Below are 25,348 nucleotides of genomic sequence, written 5' to 3' on the forward strand. Positions count from 1 at the left end.
GAGAGCGAGGGCGGAAGCACAGGAAGGGGGAGGTGCCACAAGAGAGGAGGCAGAGATTACGAGAAGTCTTTTAGAGGATAGATATGGTGGTACCTTACTGCGAATATATTTCTAAACTAGACATGAAATTTCAATCTGGCCCTGTTTTGCAGTTCTCTGCCTTTGGATGGTTCTCCCTGGCAATGGAGTGAGTACATAGAATATTAATGGCAATATCAAACCTTTTGTTGGCTATAGCACAAGCATCTGGATATATAAAGCCTGCGCGGGAGAAAGAAAGGAGGTTTGGAAACTAAGAACAGAACTTGCAAACAGACGCAAAAATAAAACATGCACATCATTGTTTATTTGTTAAAATTCAAAAGACACAATCGGCATTCGAGACAGATTAAGCTTCCATTGCATGTGGTCTCTTTGGGGATCTTGTCTGTCAATTTCAACTTCAGACTTTTGCACCTGGAGCATATTTGGGAAGTATACTTGACTGCGGGGGGCCTACAATCATTCATTGTTTCAGAGTTTACCGAAGTACTTGAATTGCCCATGCTTGGAGCTCAGGATCCTTTTATGGGACGTAGTGTAGGTAGATGGAACTGTCTCTCCAGTGCCGACTCACACAAGTTCACAGCTGGTGCATGAGCAGATCTTCTAGCAGGGGCAGAGACTGTTTGCATTAGTGCACACCCATGCCACATGTTATATGAAGCGCACAGTGGAAGAATGGATAGAATTTGTGTATTGGACTTAAAATGGACTGTCAGGCAATGTAACTTCCAGGTCAGACATCGAAAATGCGCCCCTCCCCCACAATCCCCTCTTGTGTGCGTGGCACACTCGAATGCCTCAAAATTGGTGCCTGCTGCACAGCAACTCCCACCGCCGTGTCCAAGCACGTTGCACCCCTCTTTCCTTTGGCACAAAAATGGTAGCAGGGGTCATCGCTATAGCCCCAGGTCGCAAATAACAATTGTGCTGTGGACTCCCCACCCACTTCAAGGCCATACACTAAAGACTGTAGTACAACGTTTGCCATGCCTTGCTGTTTGGAAAAGGCGGTGGCCCACAACTGATCATGCCTGGAGTAAGGTGCAAGCCTTAGAAAAATGAGCAACATCATATATGACACATGGTGCAGTCCATTAAGCTGTGTATGAGAGCGAGTTAGTGTGTAGTGCATGATGTATTGTGGGATGGAAATGGCCCGACATTCCATCTCGTAAGGCCAACCTCACCTAGAACTTAATGTGTTTGAGTATCGCCCTCTCTCCCTTGTTGCCCATCACCTACATTCCACCAAGTTGCATTAGCCCCCTCCGGTTCTCAGTTTCTCACTTCCTTCTCATTAGCTTGAGATATTCTCTTCTTACCTCTATCCGCTGACTTTCACCTCGTCTTCAAGTTCTTGACCCTCCCGACCCTCTGCTGTAGGCATTTCATCCTCTGCATCTATCCCTTGATTGATGTTCATCTTTCATCTCAACCCATCTCTCATTCCATATCTCCTCCTTTGTTTTGGACCAGTATTTATCTTCCTTGGTGCCCTCCCTGCTGTACATATTTACCTCCTTTCATCGCTCTGTCTACTGCTCCCCTATTATTTCCCCCTTTTCTGTGCTTTTTGTTCTGCTAGCATTCTCTCCCTCTTACTCTCCCCACTCTGCCTTCCTTTTTGTTTTTCAATGAACCTCTTGCTTTCTTTCTCTTTTCCCGTCTTTGGTTTCTTGATCGTTCTCTGGCTCTTCTGCTTTCTCTCTCCTCTCTCGCTCTTTTGCTTTCTCTCTCTCGCTCTCTGGCGCTTTCACCCTGTGATGCTCGCTGTCTTGTGTGCTGTCTCTGCATGTCTGGTGCTTCTGTCTCATACATCGTCTTTTCACCTCTTTCTCTCTCTTGTTAAATTCCATGCCAAGACCTAATTCTGCTCTAGGTTTTTGCATCAACCATTGCAAAGCCCCTCGTGCACAACGCCCCTGTTCCATTTCCCATCCTGCTTTTCTAACATCCTACTGCTTGAGAGATTAAACAGCAGAACAAACTAACCCCCCAGGAACATGTATAACTTGTGTACAGCGCAGACTGCAACAAGTTCTACAGTGCAAGTTTGATTACTTTGTTTTGGTTCATGTTATAAAGGTGATCTGGCACAGAATAAAAAACACTGCAATAATATTGCCACATGCAGATGTATATGCCGGAAGGAAGAGCATCCCTGCACGCAACTCTCCTGGAGGCTCGCGTTCTGTTGCCGGGAGTATGCCGCTGTCCCCCTGCCCCCTGTGAGTTGTGCCGTACTTGGCAGGGCTGCTTCTTCCTTTCCGTCTGTCATGCTTGTACATTTTCTAGGTGTTCTCCTATCCTCCCTTTATAGCCTGTTTTCAAATTCCTCACCATTCCTTCCCCCCTGACTGAGCGTTCTGCTATTTCTCACTCTAACGCAAGAGAATTGAATAGAAGGCCAATGCTCAGTCTACATTGTCTTATAAATGCCCTCAAACTATGGTGGTCAGGGGGTATGTGATGGATATTGGTGGGTGTGCTCACTCATACGCACCACCTTATACTTTGCTAGAGAAAAGGTGCAGAATGTGTGCGCATTGTCTAACGTGTATGAGATCTGATGGAAATATGGGGCATGACCTCTTCAGGGCAAGCGTCTTAACCCATCAGTCTGATTGCTTACTCTGCCATTCTGGGAGGTTGTCGATAGATCTCGCAAAGATCCACTAGGAGGAGTTGCCCTACATCTGGAGAGGAGAGGTGGAGGTTCAGTTCTCCAGCATTGAATGTTTAATAGATTTGCAGTATTAAACACTGTGTGCTGTCTTCAGCTCAGCCCCAGATTATTCTGGAAGAAAGGCTTTCAACCCTGATGGCTTGCTTGGTCCCCGTTTCATCTTCATGTAGGGAGGTGAATTAACCTGTAATTTATTTTTTAACTATTTAAAATGGCTAGCATTGGGAGAAACGGTTATATAAAGGTAGCTCTGTTGAAAAACAGTCAGAATATCAGAGCAAAGCCTGACCCACTGTGATTCAGGACAGAACTGTGTCTACGGACACAGTCCTCCATCCATGCCTGTGAGGCTCTTATAAATGGCAGGGTATGTGTGTTCAGACCTTTGCTCACTTTGGTGATATTTTTTGATTGTATGTATTTCAATTAAAAGGCAGGGTTTGTGCCCATAGCCCTGCCTGCTGTCTCATTAGTAGCTGAAGCCCTGACAGCCCCAAGGAGCTAGAAATGTGTACCTTTCTACACCTTATCTTTCATTGTGAACGTGGGAGCTGTTTCACAAACGGCGTGCAATCTGTGCCCATGGTTCTACACGGATCATCTTGGCGTAGACGAGAACCTGATAGGACACATCTGAGGACTGCGAGTCTGTGCATGAGGGGTCTGAAGGGCAGAACGTGTTGTAGGCTGGTGCGTGTAGTGCTGTTGGACTAAAGTGACTGAAAGCTCTAGACATGACCATGCACCTAGCTTGACATGTTTTAAAGGGCACAGTTGGGTGTTCATACACCTAAAGAAACCTCTCACCTGGTGTTTATAATGGTGCAGCCGTCATCGCAGGGCAAAGAAGGAGAGATATGAAAGTTGTATTAAAGCCCTTTACTAGAGGGAAATAATATTGTCTTGAAGTAGATGAGAGCTTTTAATAGTTCTAGGACAAAAACGGTAAAAGGAAAACCGGTATACCTTGGGTGCACGATTGAATGTGCCTGGTCAGCAAGAGCTGAGTCTAGAATACCCTCTCTTTCGGGGGCATGTCCTCTCAGAGATTCTAGATCATACCATTCAAGATTACATCCAAAACATTCTAATTTCAGCTCTGCACTGTAACTGATTAACCAGATCGAGGATGGAGTGTCCGATATCCGATCTTCCAGCCCTCTGCTCTAACGCCACCACTCCCAGGACCACCCCGCTTAATCGTAATTATCCAGATGGCTAGCCCTAGTCTGACCACAACCCTCATTCCGACAGATTAAGGATTTCATTATAGGCCTCCAGAATATGGGCCTTGCAGTCTCACCAAGTAACCCCCACTACCTGTAGCCCTCATATCTGGATTAAATCGGAGGCCATAATGTAAACACTTTCATCCTGAGGCCCGACTCTGTGCTGATCTCCTATCCCATCCTATCGGCAAGAATGGAATCGTGCTGAGCTATTGTCACAATGCCACAGCCCCTTCTGGCGTACAGGCTGGAGGGCAGGACTTCCTGGCCCAGTTTTCAGTGGCAGAACCCAGCGTCCTAATGTAACAGCTCGGATGCCAATAGGTACATACTTTGTTTCAGCTATCTTTTTTTTTCTTTCCAAGCACACATTTTTGTTGAAAGAGTAAGTCGAAAGCCCACTGGCGTTTCAACAGTAATGGTCTTTTTTTTTTATAAGAAGCAAATGCTTAATTTATCAAAAAGGCAGGAAACTGCTGCTCATGCATTTTTGGTAGTTTCCTAGTCCAACGAATACATATATGAAAACATGGCAACACAGAAAAGAAACAAAAGTTAAATACAGTTAAAATGCACAATTTCTACACGAAATCTACTGATGCTGCTAGCGATGGCAAACAGGGCATGATTTCCTCTTCCGTATTTCCAGCTGGCGACGGCTGCAGAGGACACCTCATTCTATTGAATGTTCAAAATTCTTCTTCTTTGCTGGATCTTTGCATAATGAAGTGTCCAGGTGATGAAAGTGTGCGGAGAGGGCTCTTCTTCAGTAGTACAGCTCCTTATCCCACCAACCTGTAAATGCAGGAAAAGTAATGTGTGAGGAGAGACCAGCATAACTCGAATACGCTCTAGAAGCGACCTAGAAGCACTCTGAGTACTCGTGGACACCTCGAGTCTCTTGGACAAGCCCTGCCATCACTCTAGGAGACATCTGTGTTTGGACAAATATGGGTTACCGTGGCTTCCTTTGTCACTCGGGCAAGTACTGTGGAAGAGACGAGCAATATTCCGTATAGTTCCCCTTTTCACTTAAATTAAACAAAATATCTGTCTGCATGCATTCTTCAAGTGCGAATGGGTTAAGTCATACTTCAGTAGAAGAAGGCATGGCTGGCGAGGGAAATATAGTGCATTAAATGTGTACAATAGATATGTTTTCATACACTTTACTTTGAGACAATCTCACTGACATTTAAGTTGTCATGTTCTGACATGTATGGAAGAAAATAGCATGACCTGCGATGGTATTAGCCTAATTGTTTGTCTTCTTTTTTGATCGAATGGTACATTTGACCGAATTCGGCTAGTACCAGTAGATCGGATAAAAATGAACGATTAGGCTAATATATACCTAACATGTGGCGCAGGGGTTGTGGGGGTGTCCCTCGCTGCCCACGATAGGTATGTATCAGCCTTGGGGGGTTGCAGGGATGTCGCCCGCTTCCTCAACATGGGAGGCGGGGGACTTGGGAAAAAAAAAGAAAAAGGGACCCTGCAGCGTCAGATTCAGACCCGCGTCAGAGGGACGGATCTGACGCTGCAGGGGTGAAGGGGACCTATCGGCAAGCAAATATGTAAGTACGAGAGGGGGTCGCGGTGGGGGTTGGGGCGAGCGCATTTGGTTTGCGGTTTAATCCTCTGATCAGTGAGAGCATTGCAGGCAGTTCTTTTTTTTCTGTCAGTTTGCCGCAATCAATTATCAGATGTCAAACACCACCATACCCCTACGACAGAAGATTCCAGCCACGGTGACCGTTTAGGAAGAGCGGAGCGCCATCATCTGATTTCTCACCAAGAACTGCACCGCCCAGCAGGCTTTGAACCCATTTAAGAACATTGGCGGCGCACTCCGAGCAGGTGGTTGATATGTTACATTTCTTGTACCTAAACAATGGAACAAGTTACCCTCCTGCATGAGATCTGACTCTAACCTCTTCTCTTGTAGGAAAATATTAAAGACTCTCCTCTTCTCGGAATTCTTCGCGTAGAAGTCCTCTTAATCTGTGCTGATCAGCCCCTTGACCTATTAACTTATGGCAGACCACTTCTTGTTCGTTTTATTGTACTTGTTCTGTGTCACAGTGCTTTGACGCCTATGGGTTTAAGCGCTATACAAGTAAATAGATTCCATGTGGGAATTTGTATATTTTAGTTATATCAGCCCCTGTGGACTCAAAGTTCATTGGATTCATGGCAGAGTTGATCCCAAGTCCAGCATTCCAGATTTGACTATCTGAGCCCCATCGCACTGGCCTGACACAGAATCTCACATTTTCCCTACAACTGGTGGGCCCCAGGCCCTTGCAGGAGTACGTTGACCAGCAGACGCTTACTTCATATATTCGGTACTTTGATGCATGTGAAAATGTGGCTTGAGGAAAAATGGTGTTCTTATTGTTAACTTACTTCCAGGGTGTCTACGCACTCCCAGTTTCCGGATTTCATCGTACACAAAGATGAGTATCCCATAGGGTATAGGCACAAGCCACCATTGGAACCTGTGAAAAGGGACACAATTAGAAAATAAATCTTTGCAGAGGAGTGTTAAGATAGATTTCTAGAATTTGGCCTGGTGGACAAATTGTTAGGAGCCACCCTCGGTATAGTGAATAGGGGAATTCTGAGAGGTTATCCAAAATCCAATCAAGGTAAGTATGGAGAACAGTCGAGGCTTTTTTCAGGAAATTGAGTGGGGTCAGGGGTCCACAATTGGTCCACACAGTCAAACTCACATTAATGCAATTTAAACAGCTAAGTACATACACACTGTGTTTATTCTATGCCCAAAAAACACACTAGTGAATGAAACCAGCAGGAGACATTACACAACACTCAATTATAAACATGTATACAGTTGCCTTATGTTTTTAGAAATGTATTCAATGTCTTATTCAACAGAAAGGAAGGTAGGTAATGAGGCAGCAAATGGAACCAATTCACAAGAAATGTACCCTAACTTTAGAGGTCCAATCCCTTTGAACAGTGGGACCTTGTTCCCAAGAGTCACAAAGCTTCTTCTCAGAAAAAGGGGACTGGTGTAGGAAGAGTTCTTGTGTTGGTGAAAGGTTCCAGTGAAGATATTCAACAAAGTTGCTGATTAATAAAGTAATGTTCCTATTTTTTCAGGTACAGCTGCTTTAGATGCACTAAGCAAAAAGCTATGGAATGGAATAACCAAAGTTTGTTCTAAGGAGTATAGGAGGAGAGAAATGTGTTGTGATTCCTACCCCCCCTGACTCCAGTTTTCCCAGATGGCTAGATGGGTCGACTCGGGACTGGAGATAGGTTTTCCAGCCATTGGTTCCAGTGAGAGGTGCTCAGGAGCAAGGATTCTTCCGGTCGGTTCCAGGAGCAGAGTGCAACCCTTGGCGAGGAAGAAATACCAAAGTCACCAATGTAGACATCTTCAGGACACTTCACCAGATGGGGGAAGGCGAGTTCCGGTGACGGACACCGCACAAGGCAATGGCAGGCATCCTTCCAGTAGGCAGTACAAAAGTATCCCTACTGCACTGCATTGTAAGATGCTGTGTCCACTGTTAAAAAGTTACCAAAAAGACAAAAGGGAAACAGTTTCCCAGGACTGATAGTCTGAAGGACTGCTCAGTTTCCCCATAACATAATGAGCAAAAGGCCAGGGGAGGGAAGCGAAAGACTTTGCTTACATGTAAAAAGTGAGGACAGGTTAAAAAGCAAAAGGTTTTGGTGTTCATATAACTATGGAGGGACAGTTGCTAAAAGAGAAATATTACCTAGCAAGGAGTGAAATACCAGGCAGTGGCATGTTGTTTTAGGGTGCATGTGGGAACAGTATGATATGATAGGTTATTTATAACACGCTTAATACCCAGATTTCTAAGCGATGACCCAGGGATCGAACCTGTGTTGTTCTGTTTCGTCTTTCCTCCAAGGCGAGCACGTTGCCCCTGAGCTATCCTCCCGAGCCAGTGGTGATTCTGTAACAACTGGATCCAACTTCTCAACACTGATGCCCACTTTCCCATCAACTTGAAATTGGAAGTAAACCAACTCGTGTCCGTTTTCTAGCATTTCATTTTTGGTTTTGCTTCCTGCTGGTTAGATCACCATGATGTCATTCACAAACAGAAGCGCCTTGGATTAAGGCGCTATATAAATACAATAAATACAAATACAAGGCCGCGAGTTGCACTTTAAATGACTATGCCCCTGATCCCTTCCACTGCGAACCTCCCTGCCCAGTGCCTGTGGGCACGGAGACTGTAGTGCAGAATGGCCTGGCAAGCTCTCTTACTAGGTAAGGTAAAGAGGCGGCTGGTCTGAGGCTAAAGTGATTACACCGACCAGCCTGCTGCGGGCTCGGGGCTGGGCTTAATGTTTTTCTTTGAAAGGTACGTGCACATGGTGCTGAATTCCTCGATTAAACGGCAGGGGTAGACTGATTATTGCAACAAAAAAGCGGACATCATTGAGCGACAACAGCCATGTGTTTAGCCAAAATACATGCTATTAGCTAAGGCTCCAAAGGCTGCGCAGTACTGACTCCTTACTTTCAGCAATAAGGGGGTGGGGGTAAACATTGATGTTCAGGAAAGGGGATGTTTTCAAAAAGCGCGGACGAGCATGGGTTCAACTTTAGACTAAGCATGCCACCACTGGGTGCTGCTCGCAGTGTTTTTTTTTTTTTTTCTTCCTGTGGGTAAGGTGTGGGTAAGGTTTGAACATCCCCCGCCCGTGCTGTATTGTGCGTGTAAACGGAGCTTCGCGTGATGCTGCAATGCGGTACCTGCTCTGTGTGTGTGCGGAAGATTGCACTCCCGGTGCTCGAGCAGGAACCGATCCCTGTGTCAGCAAAGCTTCGCAGAGGGAAGGATTCCATGTGGGCATCTGGGATTGGCACTGTGGATGGTGTGTGTGTCGGGGCCAGATGGCCAATAATTCTAATCCTGTCTCATGCCGTCCTTATCTGCAACCCGCTCCGACACCCTCGCATATAGGATTGAAAGAAATACTTGCATGAGGAAAGAGTAGAAATAATAGGTTTTAAGTAGAATCCGCCCGGATCCAGTCGATGTTATGAATACTTTGCCATATAGCCGGTATTTCCAATGATGCCTTGCAGAATCGCAGCCTCTCCTGCTGGGCGTGGTTATTTAACCTGCCCCATTAGGTAACGAATGGGTCTGATCATGGCTGGTTTTGTCATTTTTTTTAACTTTTCCTGATGTAGTCTGTATTGCCAATGCTGCCCAAGTCACTGGAGTTGCGGGAGCGAATAGTCGGGGTTCTCTGTGTGCGTTTGTTTATATTTTTTAAATTATACCATGTCAGAAAATGACAGTCGATCATCGGGTGAGGGGTGGGGTACATGACATCACATTTAAATGAGGGGCCCCTGCCAAATGTATCGGACAACATGGAGTGCCACAAATGTTGGGGAAGGGGGTAAACGAACCCCTGTCCCCCCTAAAATTACGGCCATGCATGTCATGCTATGGACAGTCTGACATTGGCACCACGGAAATGTAAAGGAGCGCTCCTACTGACGGACCCCATTGGTGGGTGACAGACTAAATAATGAGCACTTCTGCATGTACACTTCACCTACAGCACGAGTTGTGTTCAGAATGTAGTGTGTGTGGAGCGCCTGGAATCCTTTCGTTGGTGGTGACAAATGGAGCCCAAATTAGAATTGAGGAAACCGTCACCTCTCGTTGATAAACTGTGTTAAAAATGGACATAATTAAAGTAGGTGGCACTATGAGCAGAGGTTAAATCCGTCTACTCGCCTTCAGTCCTGAGAGTCTTGAGGAGTCGCAATGGTGCTCATGTTGGTCAGTGGCATAACGTGATTGAAAGACATAAAAGCCTCGAGTAAAACTTTAACGCCATTCAATCCTGCTATGCCGCATTTTCATGCATCTGTATGGCGGAGGGAAGGGGCGGACCGCAACTTGCGTTTCTGCCGCATCCCTTCCTCTCCACCACACAAATTCTCCAATATTTGCGCCGGCATAGATTTTAGAGCCGGCTCAAATGCTGGAGATCCCTATTGAGTCCCCCTGCTTTACACACCAGCATAAATCGGGCAGACCCCGTAGGGATCCATTGTACACAGTGCCTGCCATGATCATGGCAGGCAGAACATGTACAATTATATCAAACGTTGCCCGAGATGCTTGTATGTCGTCCAGTGTTTATTTGTAATTGTTAACACTGCTTACCATGGGTGCATGTTAAGCAGTGTTCACAATGAAAATTAAACTGTCCAACATGCAAGGATATTGGACAGCATATGCTTCCTCGTTTTGCATAGTGGAGTGCAAAAGTGCGGTGCAGAAGGCGGCATACACACTTGTACACTGCCTTTTGCACTGCACATTTGCACTCTGCTGCGCAAATGAAGAAAATCTGCCGGGGGGTGGTACATTTGTGTATGTCAACACGTAATGGCTTCCCGCCGTCATATTCCAATTCTATGGAACATGAGTCCAATATATTTGTGTATTAAAACCTTAGCAGCACACCTGGAAACAAAACAAGCTGACCAATTGCTGGGCTGTGCATATGTCATCCCAGGTTGGGTTGCTCCTTTGTAAATGAGCTTGTCTTTCCTAAAGTACTGTGGTGTACAGGAAGCCGTTTGCTTTTGAAACTCCCGATTCGAGCACAGGCCCTTAAATATAACTGCACTCCCGTCTATACTTGACGGTGTGGTCCGACTAGATGGCTATGCCCACCCATTTGCAGTGTTAGGAGTGAGTACTATGCCTTCCAAGAAACCTAGAAGTGCACAAAAAAGAAGGTGGCTAAGATCCCTTGGTCTTCATGACAACCAATGGCAAATGTAAACTGTCCAGGCTCCAAGGTGTGGCCCTGCACTATCCGCTGAGCTTGCTTTTCAGAGTCCAATTTTCCTGCCTGCAAAGTTGTGTACATATATTAAACTCATGCAGTCTGCTGCGAGTATTTCACTGTCATCTGTGACAAGACCCGTTATTGACAAGAAGAAAATTAAAACGGCATTCTGACCATTTCAGAATTGACAACTTTATCTGGATTCTAAGGCCTTACTAGCCTAAAACGGAGAGGATCATTCTATTGACTAAATGGCAGGCTTATTCCAACACCATCTTCTTGAAGCACTGCTAGAACTGTATGCTGATGGCCTGCTAATTGTGGGATAGGTCAAACCATGTCACCTCAAGAACATCAAGCCTGGTTAAACCAAGCATTTGCATGCCAGCGCAGACTACTTGGCCTGCATTTGTGCAGAAGACTAAGGCCAAAAGAGACGCCAAGGTAAAAATAACCCTCACACCTTATTTCTGTGATGAAATTACTACTGCTCGGCAGAAGTGCAGGCATGAGTGGTGGCTAAAAAAACCTAATCGCCTCCATGTTATTATTAAACCAGCAGTGATCCTCTAAAGGTGAAGCAGGCACAGTCAACGTGTATGCCTCCTTCACCTCTTTGGTAACATGGGGCGAGGGCAGGCTATACTCTTCAGGAGGGGTGTGAGTTGGTGAGTTGTTCTGTTGCAACACAACTATAGTATTGAGTGCCAAATTAAAAGAATATTCAACTACAGGTCTAGCTAAATAGGAAGTATAATACAAAGTTACAATGCACACAACTGATTAAAACATTACTGGCCCACCCTTGCAAGGACACCGACAGTGTCCAGAGACTATCGCAGCAAAGGCACATGCGTGCACTAAAACTTTGGCCTGGAGCATGACAAAGGGGTCTAGTTAGCAGACTACCTTTTGCAAACTAGCTTCATAATTTTATTAATACAAATGTTTTAAAAGCTCAGGCTATCCTGCCCTCACCAGCTGGCATTAAGGCTACCTTTCCAAGAGAACAGGTGAGCCAATGAGTATTGCTCTCCCATGTTCCACAAAATGCCAAATTTGCATATTGGAGCATAACTACAGTAAAGTGTACAGTTTTCTCAGTTGAGCATCAAGGCTACAAATGGCCCTGTAGATTGATGTAAGAGTCTGCAAGTTACTGCCTTGAAAGGTTTACGTAATCCTGCATGCACCATGTATGTCCTGGATCCATTCTATCCCCTCTGATTCTCTTGCCTCCATCCTTCATGACTGCACGTTGATGCATACTGGATCCTTCTGTGTACCCTACACTTCCATCCTAGGAATAGTGCATCGTTTGACAAAGAGACACTGGTTGTTGGTTACTTTTCTATTCAGAGGTGCATTAGTATGGAACATCCAGAAGCTATAACGGCTCCCTATGACAAAATGACTGCTGCTTTGAGTAGCGGCTAAATCTCTATTAACCAGCAATCTTCCCAATCATAAAGGTGAAACAGTGACAGCCTGAAAGCTATACCTCCTTCACCTCTTTCCATAATGTAGGCTGCGGGCCAGCTATATTTTCAGGACGGGTGTCGGCTGATGGCAATGGAGACCCAAACAGTGTTAGTACAATGGTTACAAAATAAAAACATGTACAAACAAGGTTACAAAAATGATAGGGACTTAAATCAAACAACAAGCACACATTTAAAACCCACTACTGTAAAAAGAGGGCACACAGAATCAGAACTTTATGGGAATGGGCACTCTGGGTTTATAGGCAGGGGTGCACAGTCAAGGATATCTTCAAATGCCATTGTTCAAGGATATGTCGTGGTTTAAAAAAAATGTATGGAAGGGGAGGGGTTGGGCATAAAAGTCACTATGGTCCCAACAAAGAGAAAGGGCCTCTGCATATTACCTTTAAGCCTTGTCTTTGGTGCTAGAATGCAATGATGGTCAATGTGGAGATTGTTTGAAAGTGAGTGCTTCCTTTGGGTTGATCTGGTGTTGAAAATGATGGCCTCCAGTGGTTCGGCGGCATTAGTCCATAGTTTCAAGGATGTACGGCTGTGATTTCAACTCTAGCCGTTTACATTTGAGGAGGATAACTCTGAGTACATGCTCAAAAAAGCAGGAGTGGAACAAGCAGGGAATGCATGCTGCTACATTCCCCACCCAGATAATGTGAGGGCAGCAGGTTAATTCCCCCCTCTTCAAAGTTCACACTCCCCTACACATTACTTAATCCCAGATAAACTCTTGGGCAAGCTCTCCAAATCTACAAGTGATAGTCAAAACGGGTTTGGTAGAAATGACTGAATACAATTTTACCGAAGGAGAAGTGAGCAAATTTATTTGACTGAAAATGGTAGGTAATGTGGTATATGTATGGTGCATAATGTGTGGGGTAAGGGTATAAGTTAGGGTAGGGGGTAAGAGGGGAGTGCAGGGGATCTCCCTGTGCATTATATAAAACAAATTAGAAAAAGCGAAAAGTAATTTTAGTTTTTAGGTTAAATAAATTTGGTCTCTTCTCCATTAGGTAAAATATTTTTAAAGAAATCATGTATATCCGGTCAAAACGCTTTAAACTTCATACATCTCGATGATCTGATTCTCCAGGGCCCTACTGACCAGGGTAAAATATCTCCCTATGACGAGCAATGATAATCATCACAGTATTGGCCTGCACATCCTCCTTGGCATCAGATCACCCCTGATCTGGGTGCTTGCCAAATCACTGCGCTTCCAGGACTGCACGCTCATTACTAAGCCTTTATTTCTCTGTGATTGCCTGTATGAGGAAGATAATGATCAGTGTTGTTTACACCCCAAGTTTGAAAGGTTATGGAAGATGCTAATTCATTAAGGCATTTAGGGGTTATTTAAGAATGCCAGTGTTCTGTGGTGGGATTGGTCTTTTGTTGTTGGCAGGTGAAGTAGGTGGATCGTTACACGTGGGGACAGTTGGTCACATCCTGGTGGATCCTGTAGGCTTGCAAGGAGTTTGTGAGTGGATTATGAACGAGGGGTAGACTGGTATCTGCTCCTGAGGACACGCTGGCCCTCACCTGCAGGTGGGAGCTGATTGGTTTATCTGGGTTATGCTTAGATATGCTCCCTGAATGTAAGATGCCACTCGGGTCATTTGTTGTGTGATTGCTCTCAGTACCTAAAGGGAACACATGCAAGTTCTCAAAAAAAGCTATGTGAACTCTAATTGAGCCTAAGGTGGTGACCCATTGCCACGTGCAAAGCTACGTAAACTGTAACTGAGTCTAACTGTAACCCATCCACCACATGCAAATGCACTAGCCGACCACACCAACAGTCTGGCCTCCGCTTTCGTATTGTCCTCCATTTTGAAGTACTATGTACATGTGCCAGTGCTCACACCACGGCTTATATTCCACTTACAGGGGGCAGCTGGATCCCCCTTAGTTGTTTTTTGGTTTTTCGCTTGTATTTTGAGAGACGTGCCCGTTACTCTTAGGCAGATACAACACTCACCGAATTGGCATAAAGTTAAAAATGTTTGGCATCCCAGGGCAGTAGCAGAGGAAACAGCCGAGGCAGATCTGGAAAACGATGGCAATCACCAGGACCTTGTTTCTGAAAGAGAGGACATAGATGGGGTGAGCCTTTCGACCAATGTCCAGTATCGTTCAGGCCTCTGGTTGACAGCCTTCGGGCGTTGCCATGCGAGTGACTAGATGATAATGGTTGAGCTGCAGGAAAGAAAGCCCTGTCATTATTTATTTAGTTTATCCATTTAGCTTTATATATAGGTTGGGACTTGCAAAAAGGGGAGTGGTGCGTTGCAGGCAGAATAGTTTGGAAAAGGCTGCACGGAAATCAAGGTGCTTTCCAAAGCGAGTAGGTGACCTGCAAATCAGTGCATGAAGCTGGTGTTGTGGGGAATTTGAGGGAGGTGGGTAGTCATAACAGTTAAGCTTTATAGGTACATCAAGGTTGGTCTTTGAGGGCTTTGTAGGAGGAAAGATTATCGTGGATTAAAAATGTGGCTTTAGGAAGACTTCCGGATTCTCCTGGCAGAGCAAGGGAAGGGATGTCCAATTTCTTCACTTACATGGATGGATATAATACTACACAACAAGCTATTTCTAGAATAGTATGACAGGGGGCGAGTTTGAGAGTGGTGTCACATCATTCAGAGAAAAGGGAGAAATATTCACAATCATTTCAATCATACCTGAAAAATCCCTGTGTGAAGACAGAAAGACGACGGGTTTTACGAATGAGGACATCAGAAATCTGGCACATCTCAATGCTGATGAAGAAGACGGTGTAGCAGGTGTATTGCTGGTACAGACGCTGGCTGAAGGTCTGAAATTGGCAGAACAAGTTACATTTAATGTATAGCACACTGCTGAAGGCAACTCCTCCCACTTCCAACCTTCCTACTATGCAGCACATGGCACTACACGGTATCCAGTGTTTATAACATAAAGAAAATAACGACACACTTTTTAAACGACACCTACATAACGACAAAAAATCGAATTTTAAAGTTAAAGTATATATGGGGGTGGGGAAGGAATTAAAAGTGGTGGGGGTAGTTGGGGGAGGGTAAAAGGCAATAGAAACAGGGGTTTGGGGGGGACCCCTAGAAAAATATATACATTTTTTGTGTGACTTTTTTTGTTATTCAGGTGTCGTTTTAAAAGTATGTCGTTGTTTTGGTTGTCATTGTAAAGACATGGAACCCACTACAGGTGTGGTACACTATATAAAAATCCAGACTCTTGAGCTAGCATGCAAGGTACTGAATTTTGGTTAATGTCCCTCAGCATGCATACCAATGCAGTGCACGGCTAGACAGTGGGGTGGGAAGTGTGATCGCATGAACAGAGTGTGAATCCTAAGCCAGCATGCATGAGTTGTGATTCCTGTTCAGCATGCCTAGAATGTTAATCAATGAGTGGGCAGCAGATTCTGGGTTAGGGTGTCCCAGCAGTGAAATCTGGGATGAAATGGCAAGGCAGTGAACCACTCGCTAGGATGCTTTCACCGTAAAGCCCGAGGTCGTATGCCTAGGAAGGGAATCCTGTCAAGTAGGTCTAGCTACTGAGCCCTGGAACTTCATTTCCAGTTAGTACGTTCTGAGATAGGGTGTCTAGGCAGTGGAATCTTGTATAGTCAATGGATCCTTAGCTAGAATGCCCAGGCTCTGGATCCTGTGATAGCATGTTTAAAATGTGAATTCTGACATGAATTCTGGCCTGCGATGTCTGTTCATTGAATTGGGGAATATAATGGTTAACCAGCAAATTCTGAGCCTGGCATGCCTAGACAACGACTCCTGGGCTATTATGTCTATGAAGTGAATCTGGGTTAGTACTGCTTGGCAGTGGGTCCTGGAATAGCATGCCTCTGCAGTGAATCCGTGGTTAGCATGGTTTTATTTTATTTATTTATCGATAATGTGCACTGTACCGCACAAGTAGTGTTTCTAGGCGCATCAAGACAAAGGGGGTTAGGAGGAAGGTAAATTCTTGTAAACGCACCAGATCTCCCGCAGGCCTCCATGCCTTGAAACATTTGAAATGTGCAAGTGTTATAGCATGAGATCAGTGGAAGTAGGGGAGAAAGGGAGGGGGAGAAGAGAAGAAACAAACAGGAGACAAAGAGCTCTTACTAAGTCATGACACGATTTAGAATATGCAAGGGCTGAGACATGGAAAAGGGGGAGAGGTAAAAATGCAAAAACAATTAAAACGTGCAGGAACGAGTAGGTAAAAACTGCATTAAGGGACATACAATCATGACGGGCAAGTAAGAGTAACTACAAACTGGAGAAAGCCTCGCCTTATGGAATGAGGGCCTGCATCAGGCATGCAGGCAGGCAAGGACAACATACGTTTTCAAAGGTCCACCAATGATGTCAGGTAGTAAAACACCGAAAAAATTCCAAAGTCAATCTGTGGTGGAGGTAAATGAATTGCACAACACAGCAAGGATCTCAGAGCAGTCAATGGTTGCAGGTAAATGGAGTGCAAAACACAACAAGGTTCCAGCGATTAATCATTGATTGCAGGTAATTAAAGTGCACAACACTGCAAGAATCCAAAGTCAAAAGTTGGGTGCAACCAAAAACTCAGCAGCGTTCCAAGGCAGAGTGCAGGTAGGTGAGGCAGAACAGGGCAAATGGCTGAAGAAGACTCAGGGGGAAGGATAGGTAGAATGCAAGCACAAAAAGGGACTTGAGCCAAAGTCACGAGGGAGGAGATTGGTAGAAGAAAGGAGAAGCTCAGACTGCGTGGAGGAGGGATAGAGAGTGAAGAACAGCAAGGCAGGGTAGTAGGGAAGCAGCAGTGTAGGAGCAATGAGATTATGAAGTTACAGGTGACAAGTGAAGTAGAGTCGTCAAAGTGAGGGCAGATAAGAGAGAAGCTAGGCTAGGGACATTAAAGGAAAAAGTAAGGGGAGCCATAGCGAGAATTGTGGTGGAAGGGGAAACCGGCGAGCGCCACAAGAGGAGGGTCAGTCCAGAGGTGAAGGGAGCACAGGACAGGTCCCAGGGAAATAATCAGCACCAGCCAAACAAGAGAGATGGGGGAGAGGAGTAGCAGGGCTAAGGGGAGGCAAGACAACAATTCAAGCGGATGGCTGCCCCACGTGGAACAGGTGGAAGGGGAGTAGAGCGGGAGTGACGGGGCAAGGGCAAAGGACAGGTAGAGGAAGAAAAGCAAATACAGGGGGGAATAGGTAGGGCACAGATGAAGTGGTAAGAAGGGGGAAGGAAAGAGGATAAGGAAGAGAAACAAGGGGTAAGGAGAAAGGGGCCTCCTTACCTTATGAATGTGAAGATAACAAAGACAGCAAACAGCCAGAGCGGCAAGCAGGTAAAGATGTGATGTGGATCTGAACCACTGGATCCAGGGAGGCATACAGGGTGGCACTGCGGCACCAGCAGTACCCGGACAGGCCCAGACAGGTGTTGAGCCTTAAAAGGGGGCCTTAAGAGGGGGGTGCTGGCTCAGCCTGTCGGCTAGTGATCCAATGAGCAATTTGTAGTGTTCCTCCCATCAGAGGGTCAGGTAAGCCACCATAGACGTGGTGTTAGATGGTAGAGCAAACCAAAGCAGGCTCTATGGTGAACGATAGTGCAAGCCATGCATAGGCAGCCATCTTCCAGTGGATTCATGCTCCGGTGTTTAATAAGGATTTTGGCAGCAACCTCCTCCTGCCATGCTGAGATCTGCAGGAGGAGGCCGGTGCATCACTCCTGTTGTTCGGGTGATAGCATGCCTAATTTGTTAATCCTGGGTTGTCATGCCGATGTTATTAATCTTAGAAAAGCATGAATGTGTAATAAATTATGGACTAGGATGTCTGGGCAGTGAATCCCCGGCTAGCAAGCCTACACTGTGAATCCTGGGGTAGTATACCTAGAAAGCGAGTCCTGGTTACCATGTCTAAACAGTAAGCATTGCAATAGCATGTTTGCATGGTGATTTCTGGGCTACGGTATCTAGGCAGTACATTCTTGGTTAGCATGTCTGGGGAGGGAATCTAGTGATAACGTGGCTAGTCGGCGAATACTTGGATAGGATAGCATGACTACGTAGTTAATCCTGGGATAACATTACTGGGCAGTGAGTTCTGGGTTAGAATGTCTGTGGGGGCGAATCCAGGGCAATTCAGAAAATTCTGGGTTGGCTTGTCTAGACTAAATCCTTATAATGGTGGGAATGAGTAGACAGTGAATTTTGTGTTAGCATAATTGGTCTGCAAATCTCACGTGTTAGCATATAGAGGCATTGAATTTATGAATGTCATGAATGTGAGATGAGTTTGTGTTTATAGCGTACAGGTATATTATCTTGGGGTAGCGTGCTAGGTTATCCTGGGGTGGCAGTGAAGTTAACATGTGTGTGTCTTGGCAGTGAATACGTGTTTATAACGCCTCGGATGTGAATTCTGAGATAACATGACTATTGTATTAATAAACCTGGTCTGGGCCAGTAACAGTCCATCAGCCTGAGCCAGGCAGGCCCAAGGGAATCGAGCGTCTTAAGGGCGGCTCATGGCTATGACCAGTTACCAGTCAAACTCGCCTTAACACAGGCTCATTACCAATATTACCACCATGGGACTTCCGTTCTGGGGTTCCAATTTTCTTTTTTCTTCTTGTTAAAGGAAATGCGCATGCGCATGCCACACAATTGCTGGAAAGGAGCGAAGATGGGAGATGCCAGATGAATGGTAAATGGAGGGCCTTCACAGTGGGCCCCGGCACCATCACCGACCAGGGAAGTCCATGAAACAGGGAAGTATTGCTATTAGCACCTCGAGGACAACCCTTGGTGGCTAAGAACAATTAAGAGATTAATAAACATGAGCCACGCCAAGAGTTTGGGTTGTGGAATCACTGAATTATTGGCATGAAGTTAAAAGGCGGTTCAATTTCCATGGTGATTGTAGAGCGTGGCGGTGGGCTGTGAAAAACTGCAGCGTGAAGTCAGTGAGGGAGAGTCTGCCTCCCCAAAAGATAAGGAGGAATAAAAGGGGTGGGGTGTAACAGGTGGAGGGAGGTAGTGGCAGTGACAGAGAAATGGCGTGGTGGAGTTATCAGAGGAGCATTTGGCCTGGACAGGCAGGCGGGTGGTGCACACATCTTGCAGCTTGCTCTAAGCGCAGGCTTGGATCATTTAAGCCCGGGTTTGTAGCAACCTGATTGGCTGTCATACCTGGCCAGGGTTCTATATACAGTTATAGTCTACATTCCTAGATTCCCCGGGTGCCAACAATCAGGGAATCTAGGTAGTGGATGCCTATGCAATGAACCCTGGTTAGTTATCTGGGCATGCAATAATTTATTAGAATGCCTAGCACTCTGCCTAGATGATGCATTCTGTTCTACTATGTCCGTACCACGGGGTAGTAAACCTTTTCTTTTCGGGCTGGGTTATAATTCCTAGGGATGAAGCCTAGGATATTTTTCTCTACAGTGAATACTTGGTTAATGTATGACTTAGTGTTCAGTTATGTACTTTTTAGATAATGTGATTTACTACATTGCCACCATAGAAAATGTGCTCACCCATTCCTGGCCGTAGCTGTCTTCAAGGTCCTGCAGCTTGGTGTTTTCCCAGTGTGATCGAAGTCCGATACAGTACTCTGGGTACCAGCCCTCCTGAGCCATGACCGTAAAATAGTCGGCAAAACCAGCAAAGGATTGTATGACGCCTAGGGAAACAAAACGCACAAGCTCATTGCAGGAACCCCTCTCTAGAAGATATTAGCAGCATCACCCAAGAATAAACCAGCAGGCGACCTGTCATTTCATCAGAACCTCTTGAGAAGCAAAACCAGCTTCAGCCGTTGACTGACAGAGTATTGAGAATGCCACATTTAAGTGCTACCAGGTCACTTTCAAGGATGTGGAAAGTGACATGCGTGGTATATGTTAAGATTGATTTCTGAACTCTGACCTGGAGGGGCAAAGCTTCAGAAGGCCAGCCTAGTTTCTTGGAACAGGGTAACCTCTGGACAAGCCAGACCAATCAGGGTACCGATGCCGGTGGTCAAGACTAAGTCTCAAGAGGGGTGAGGGTGACTGAAAGACCTCAATGAGCACACAAATCAAGGACACTTACAAATTACTCCAGACAGGTGTTATATTAAAAATATAGACACATTTATTACAAGGCCTTTGTAACATCGACCATAGCAAAGAATCACAATAATACTAAAGTAAACCAACACATCACAATCAATACAATATATATACAAGACCGAGGCGTTTAAAGAGTTATGAGCACGAAATATGTAGACCACCTAGATGGGGAGGAAAACAGGCAGTGCAAGTAATCATTAGAGCCAGTTCGACATCAAAAATACACCTAGCTAGGAGGCAGTCCGAGCCTTAGGAAGAGAGGAGCCTTATGCTCAATAGTGCATGCACGCGCTTGTGCCAATGGACAAAATAGGGTCTCTTCAAGGGTCTCTGACAGTTCAGGAAGGTGAAGGAAGCGATGAAGAACAAGTCCCCACTACTCAAGCAAGATCTCCACTTGCGGGCAGAGGCAGAGGCAGAGTGAGGGTGCGGGATGGATCCGCTATTTCGCAACAGCGGTAGAAAAGAAATGGGTTCCTGCGCTAGGGGCCACCGGTTGGGGTATGGACTACTCACCGGTCCCCGACGCAGGCAAACCCAGACTTCGCCAGTTCAGTTCACGTTGCTGGCAGGTTCGGATGCGACGATCAGGACGTCTCGACACCGTGTAGATTCCACGGTAGCAGGATGCAGGGTCGAGGGGGTCACAAATGCGTCGAACGTGCACAGGTTGTTAACACAGTAGGGCAACACGCCAACCGCATTTACTCTGGTCCGGGCGCACTTGTCTCACTTCAGACCTGGGAGTGCCAAGTGTACGAAATTCGGTGTGAGGGTGCCGTGGACACAGAGCTAGCAGTAGGCCAAGTTTCGAGGGCTTCCCTGAAACGGCAGAAGTGACAGAGCAAACGTCCCGTGTAAGCTGGTCAGCCCACTGGTTGGCCCAGGGACACTTCCGAAGAGGCTTATTTGCAGGGTTTGATGAAGGTGCCGAGAATAGTTGGTCCCACTATTCCAATGGGTCAAAGCGCCTTTGCAGACCTTCTAGGATGAGGGGTCTCGCAGGACGACAGATGGCTCATGGTGCCAAACCTTCCAGCGGGTCACCAGCGGTTCCTCGACTTGGCTTCTTGTTGCAGGATACTTGGCTCCTTATCCCTTGTTCGGTGTGAACTCAGCAGATCGACCTGGTAGTGGTGTTTTCAGCCTCCTCTTATCCAAGGTTCCCTTCACGCAAAAACGGAGGGCCCAATGGGAGATCTGCTCACAATCACTCACTCCATACGTGGACCAATCACGGACCACGGGGGTCCCAGGCATTCAGGACACTCCAGACTCTCTGGCACCCAGGATGTGTATTGGGAACAGACATCCCAGCCCACATCCTGGAGGCACACACACAAGGCATGCAGAAGCCCGCAAAAGCTTTGGGTTTCGTGGGAAAGTGCATGACCAAATAAGGACTGACCCGGGTCGGCTCGATCTGGGGAAGGTGAAGGGGCAAGATGGCCAAAGGACACGACAAAGAACCGTGTGGCATGGCCATTTTGGAGCCAGGCCACCTATTTGTGCCAAACGCGGTAAGTGCGGATAACATGGCAAAAAAGGGTTCAAAACATAAGATAAACGATAGCTGCCACCAGTTCTGTCCGTGACACACCTGCACAGTTCATAATAAGTCCAGCAAGAGTTTCTAGGGCCTTTGGAATGACTAGAGACCCAAGAGTGCGGTAAAGTAAGTTACAGTGCACTCTTGTTACATGTTGCACAAAAGCTACAACCTGAGGAAAGGACTAAGGGAAACAAAGTCTCCCAGTACTGACTGTCTTAAGGGCATGTCAGTTTCCCCATAAGAATTGAGCGAAAGCCCAGATGAGTGCGGCGGTTGGCGGCGCTTCTCTGGCAAAGTTTAGATCAGGGTGTGAAACAGCAGCAAAAAGTTTGGGGGTTGACACATGGAGGGAAAATGACATACAATTATGAAATCTTTCCTAACAGTTTATTTTTCATTTAGCAAGCTATTTTGACACCTAAGGTTCTATAGTCTAATTATTTAACTAGCACTTTGAACTAGATTAAAAAGGAGAGATTCCTATTCCGTGAAAAAAAATATATATATGTATAGCTTGTAAACAAAAACAACATCTCTTATAGGGGTGCTCTTAACCTTCCCAGTATTGTTCCTGTATTAAACCTCTTAAACCTTTTGTTCCTGGCCTAAACCTCTGCACCAACGCTCCCTGCGCCATTCACCAGCAAGGCAACAGGTAAGCGTTTGCTTTGGTGCCCCCTAGGCTTGGAATCCACCTGACAGGCCATCCCTCGCGGCCTCCCCGCTCCTCTACCGCTCCTTTCCTCATTCCCAGGCCCGCCTCCCCAGCCCTGCCCAGGCTCTGATCGGCCCCCAGCCCCAGTGTGTTCCTGAGGCCTAAACCTCTGCACCAAGGCTCCCTGCGCCATTTACAGCCAGGCCACTGGTAAGCGTTTGCTCCGGTGCCCCCTAGGCTTGGAATCAACCTGCCAGGCTGTCCCTCGCGGCCTCCCCGCTCCTCCACCCCTCCTTTCCTCATTCTCAGGCCCGCCTCCCCAGCCCTCCCCCAGGCTCTGATTGGCCCCCAGCCCCGGTGCGTTCCTGAGGCCTAGAACTCTGCACCAACGCTCCCTGCACCAATCACCAGCCAGGCCACAGGTAAGCGTTTGCTCCGGTGCCCCCTAGGCTTGGAATCCACCTGCCAGGCTGTCCCTCGCGGCCTCCATCCTCCTCCACCGCTCCTTTCCTCATTCCCAGGCCCCGCCTCCCCAGCCCTCCCCAGGCTCTGATTGGTCCCCAGCCCCGGTATGTTCCTGAGGCGTAAACCTCTGAACCAACGCTCCCTGCGCCATTTACCAGCCAGGCCACAGGTAAGCGTTTGCTCCGGTGCCCTCTAGGCTTGGAATCCACCTGCTAGACTGTCCCTCGCAGCCTCCCCGCTCCTCCACCGCTCCTTTCCTCATTCCCAGGCCCGCCTCCCCAGCCCTCCCCCAGGCTCTGATTGGCCCCCAGCCCCGGTGTGTTCCTGAGTCCTAAACCTCTACACCATCCTCCCTGCACCATTTACCAGCCAAGCCACAGGTAAGCGTTTGCTCCGGTGCCCCCTAGGCATGGAATCCACCTGCCAGGCCGTCCCTCGCGGCCTCCCCGCTCCTCCACCGCTCCTTTCCTCATTCCCAGGCCCAGCTCCCCAGCCCTCCCCCAGGCTCTGATTGGCCCCCAGCCCCGGTATGTTTCTGAGGTCTAAACCTCTGCACCAACGCTCCGAGCTTCCGGGCAGTGCAGGTGAGTGAACAAGTGCCTGGATCCCCCCTGCCTTATTTCTAAAAATTGCCTAGTGTATTCTGTGAGCTCCCAGCCCCGGTCTCCTCCACGTTGCTGCTGTGTTCTTTTTGGACTCCTCCTCCCCATCCCATCCACCACCCCGATTGGACGCTTTGTGCCTTTACCCACCCGGCCCAGGGCAGCCCTCTGCCCGTGCGGCTCTCCGCACTGCTGCCATCCAGTTAAGGCTGCCCACAGCTCCCAGGCCCCGGCACCACCATAACCAAAAAAGAAACACCTGCGGCCAAGCCCGCTTCCCTCCCCAGCTCGCCACAACCCTCCCAGCTCCTCTTCCTGGACTCCAGCCCTCCCGCCTCCCATCCCGCCCCGAGCCCTAATTGGAGCTTAGCTCCGTGTGACATCTTGATTTGGTCCAGAAGCACGGTGAGAGTCGCGCCCTCATTCAACAGTCTTAACCCACCGCAGAGGCAGATAACTGCGGCCATTTCCAGAGAGCCCCTGGGCCCATAGCTTTTACTTCCTCTGCCCATTCCAGCACCGTTGCTGACCACTGCCCCTCTCCCCTGGCTTCCTTCACTGGGAAGCCTTCTTCACTGGTCTTCCAGTGCAGCCCTCTGCCCGGTAGCCCCAAGGCCAAGGGCGGCCCCACAGAGGCGGCTCCAGGAAGTGCCGGCTGGAGTCCACAGGGGAAGCCAGGTGCCAGCCGTCAACCATCAACTACAAGGACCAGTAAGGTAGGAGTGGCCTGGGTTAGGAGTAGATCAACCACTCTACCCTATAATCCTAGCCACTTAACAAACCGATATAAAACAGTTCCAAAATGTATCAGAATTTCTGTTCCAAAATTGTATTGTAAGATATTCAGATTGCATTGATAGGCCTCTCTCCCACTATACAGGTCTCCAAAAGTTATCAGGGACTCTGTTCCATAGTTGTATTGTGTGAAATTCAGATCGCATAGATAGGCCTCTCCCCCAATAAACAGGTCTACCAAATTTAGGAGCGTTTCCGTTCCGAAATCGAATTGTATGATACTCCCATTGTATTTGTAGGCCTCTCTCCCACTATACAGGCCCCCCAAATTGATCAGGGGTTCTGTCCCCAAGTTGTATTGTATGATGTTCTGATTGCATTGATAGGCCTCTCTCCCACTATACAAGTCCCCAAAATGTATCAGGGGTTTTACCCAAATTGTTCTGGTTGTTATTCCGATTGCATTGGTGGGCCTCCCACCCACTATACAGCCCTGCTCCCAAACTGAATTGTATCATATTCAGATTGCACTGATAGGCCTCTCTCCCACTATATAGGTCTCTCAAACTTGGCGGGGGTTCTGTCCCCAAAATTGCATTGTATGATGTTCGGACTGCATTGATGGGCTTTTCTCCCACTGTACAGGTCTCCCGAATTTAGCAGGGGTTCTGTCCCCAAAATTGCATTGTGTGACATTCAGATTGCATAGTTAGGACTCTCTCCCAGTATACAAGTCCCCCAAGTCCATCAGGGATTCTGTCCCCAAGTTGTATTAGATGATGTTCGGTTTGCATTGAGGGACCTCCCTCCCACTGTACAGGTCTCCCAAAACTATCAGGGGTTCTATTCCAAAATTGTACTGTATGACATTCAGATTGCATTGATAGGCCTCTCTCCCACTACACAGGTCTCCCAAATTTGGCACA

At 47.0% G+C, this 25,348-nt stretch overlaps 1 protein-coding gene across 1 annotated transcript in view; it reads right to left on the bottom strand.

The window, feature by feature from the left end:
- Positions 1–325: 325 nt before the first annotated feature.
- Positions 326–25,348, bottom strand: part of ATP4A (ATPase H+/K+ transporting subunit alpha) — a 126,497-nt gene continuing 101,474 nt past the window's right edge. The window contains exons 19-23 of the mRNA XM_069640948.1: positions 19,838–19,983; positions 14,984–15,117; positions 14,281–14,382; positions 6,370–6,461; positions 326–4,755 (exon numbers count right to left, since the gene is read on the bottom strand). Of these exons, the coding sequence (XP_069497049.1) occupies positions 4,727–4,755; positions 6,370–6,461; positions 14,281–14,382; positions 14,984–15,117; positions 19,838–19,983 (503 nt within the window). The 3' untranslated portion in view covers positions 326–4,726. The remainder of the gene's footprint in view (positions 4,756–6,369; positions 6,462–14,280; positions 14,383–14,983; positions 15,118–19,837; positions 19,984–25,348) is intronic.

This window comes from Ambystoma mexicanum, chromosome 1p (assembly GCF_040938575.1).
Source record: "Ambystoma mexicanum isolate Mex_15411 chromosome 1p, UKY_AmexF1_1, whole genome shotgun sequence".
Taxonomy (NCBI): domain Eukaryota; kingdom Metazoa; phylum Chordata; class Amphibia; order Caudata; family Ambystomatidae; genus Ambystoma; species Ambystoma mexicanum.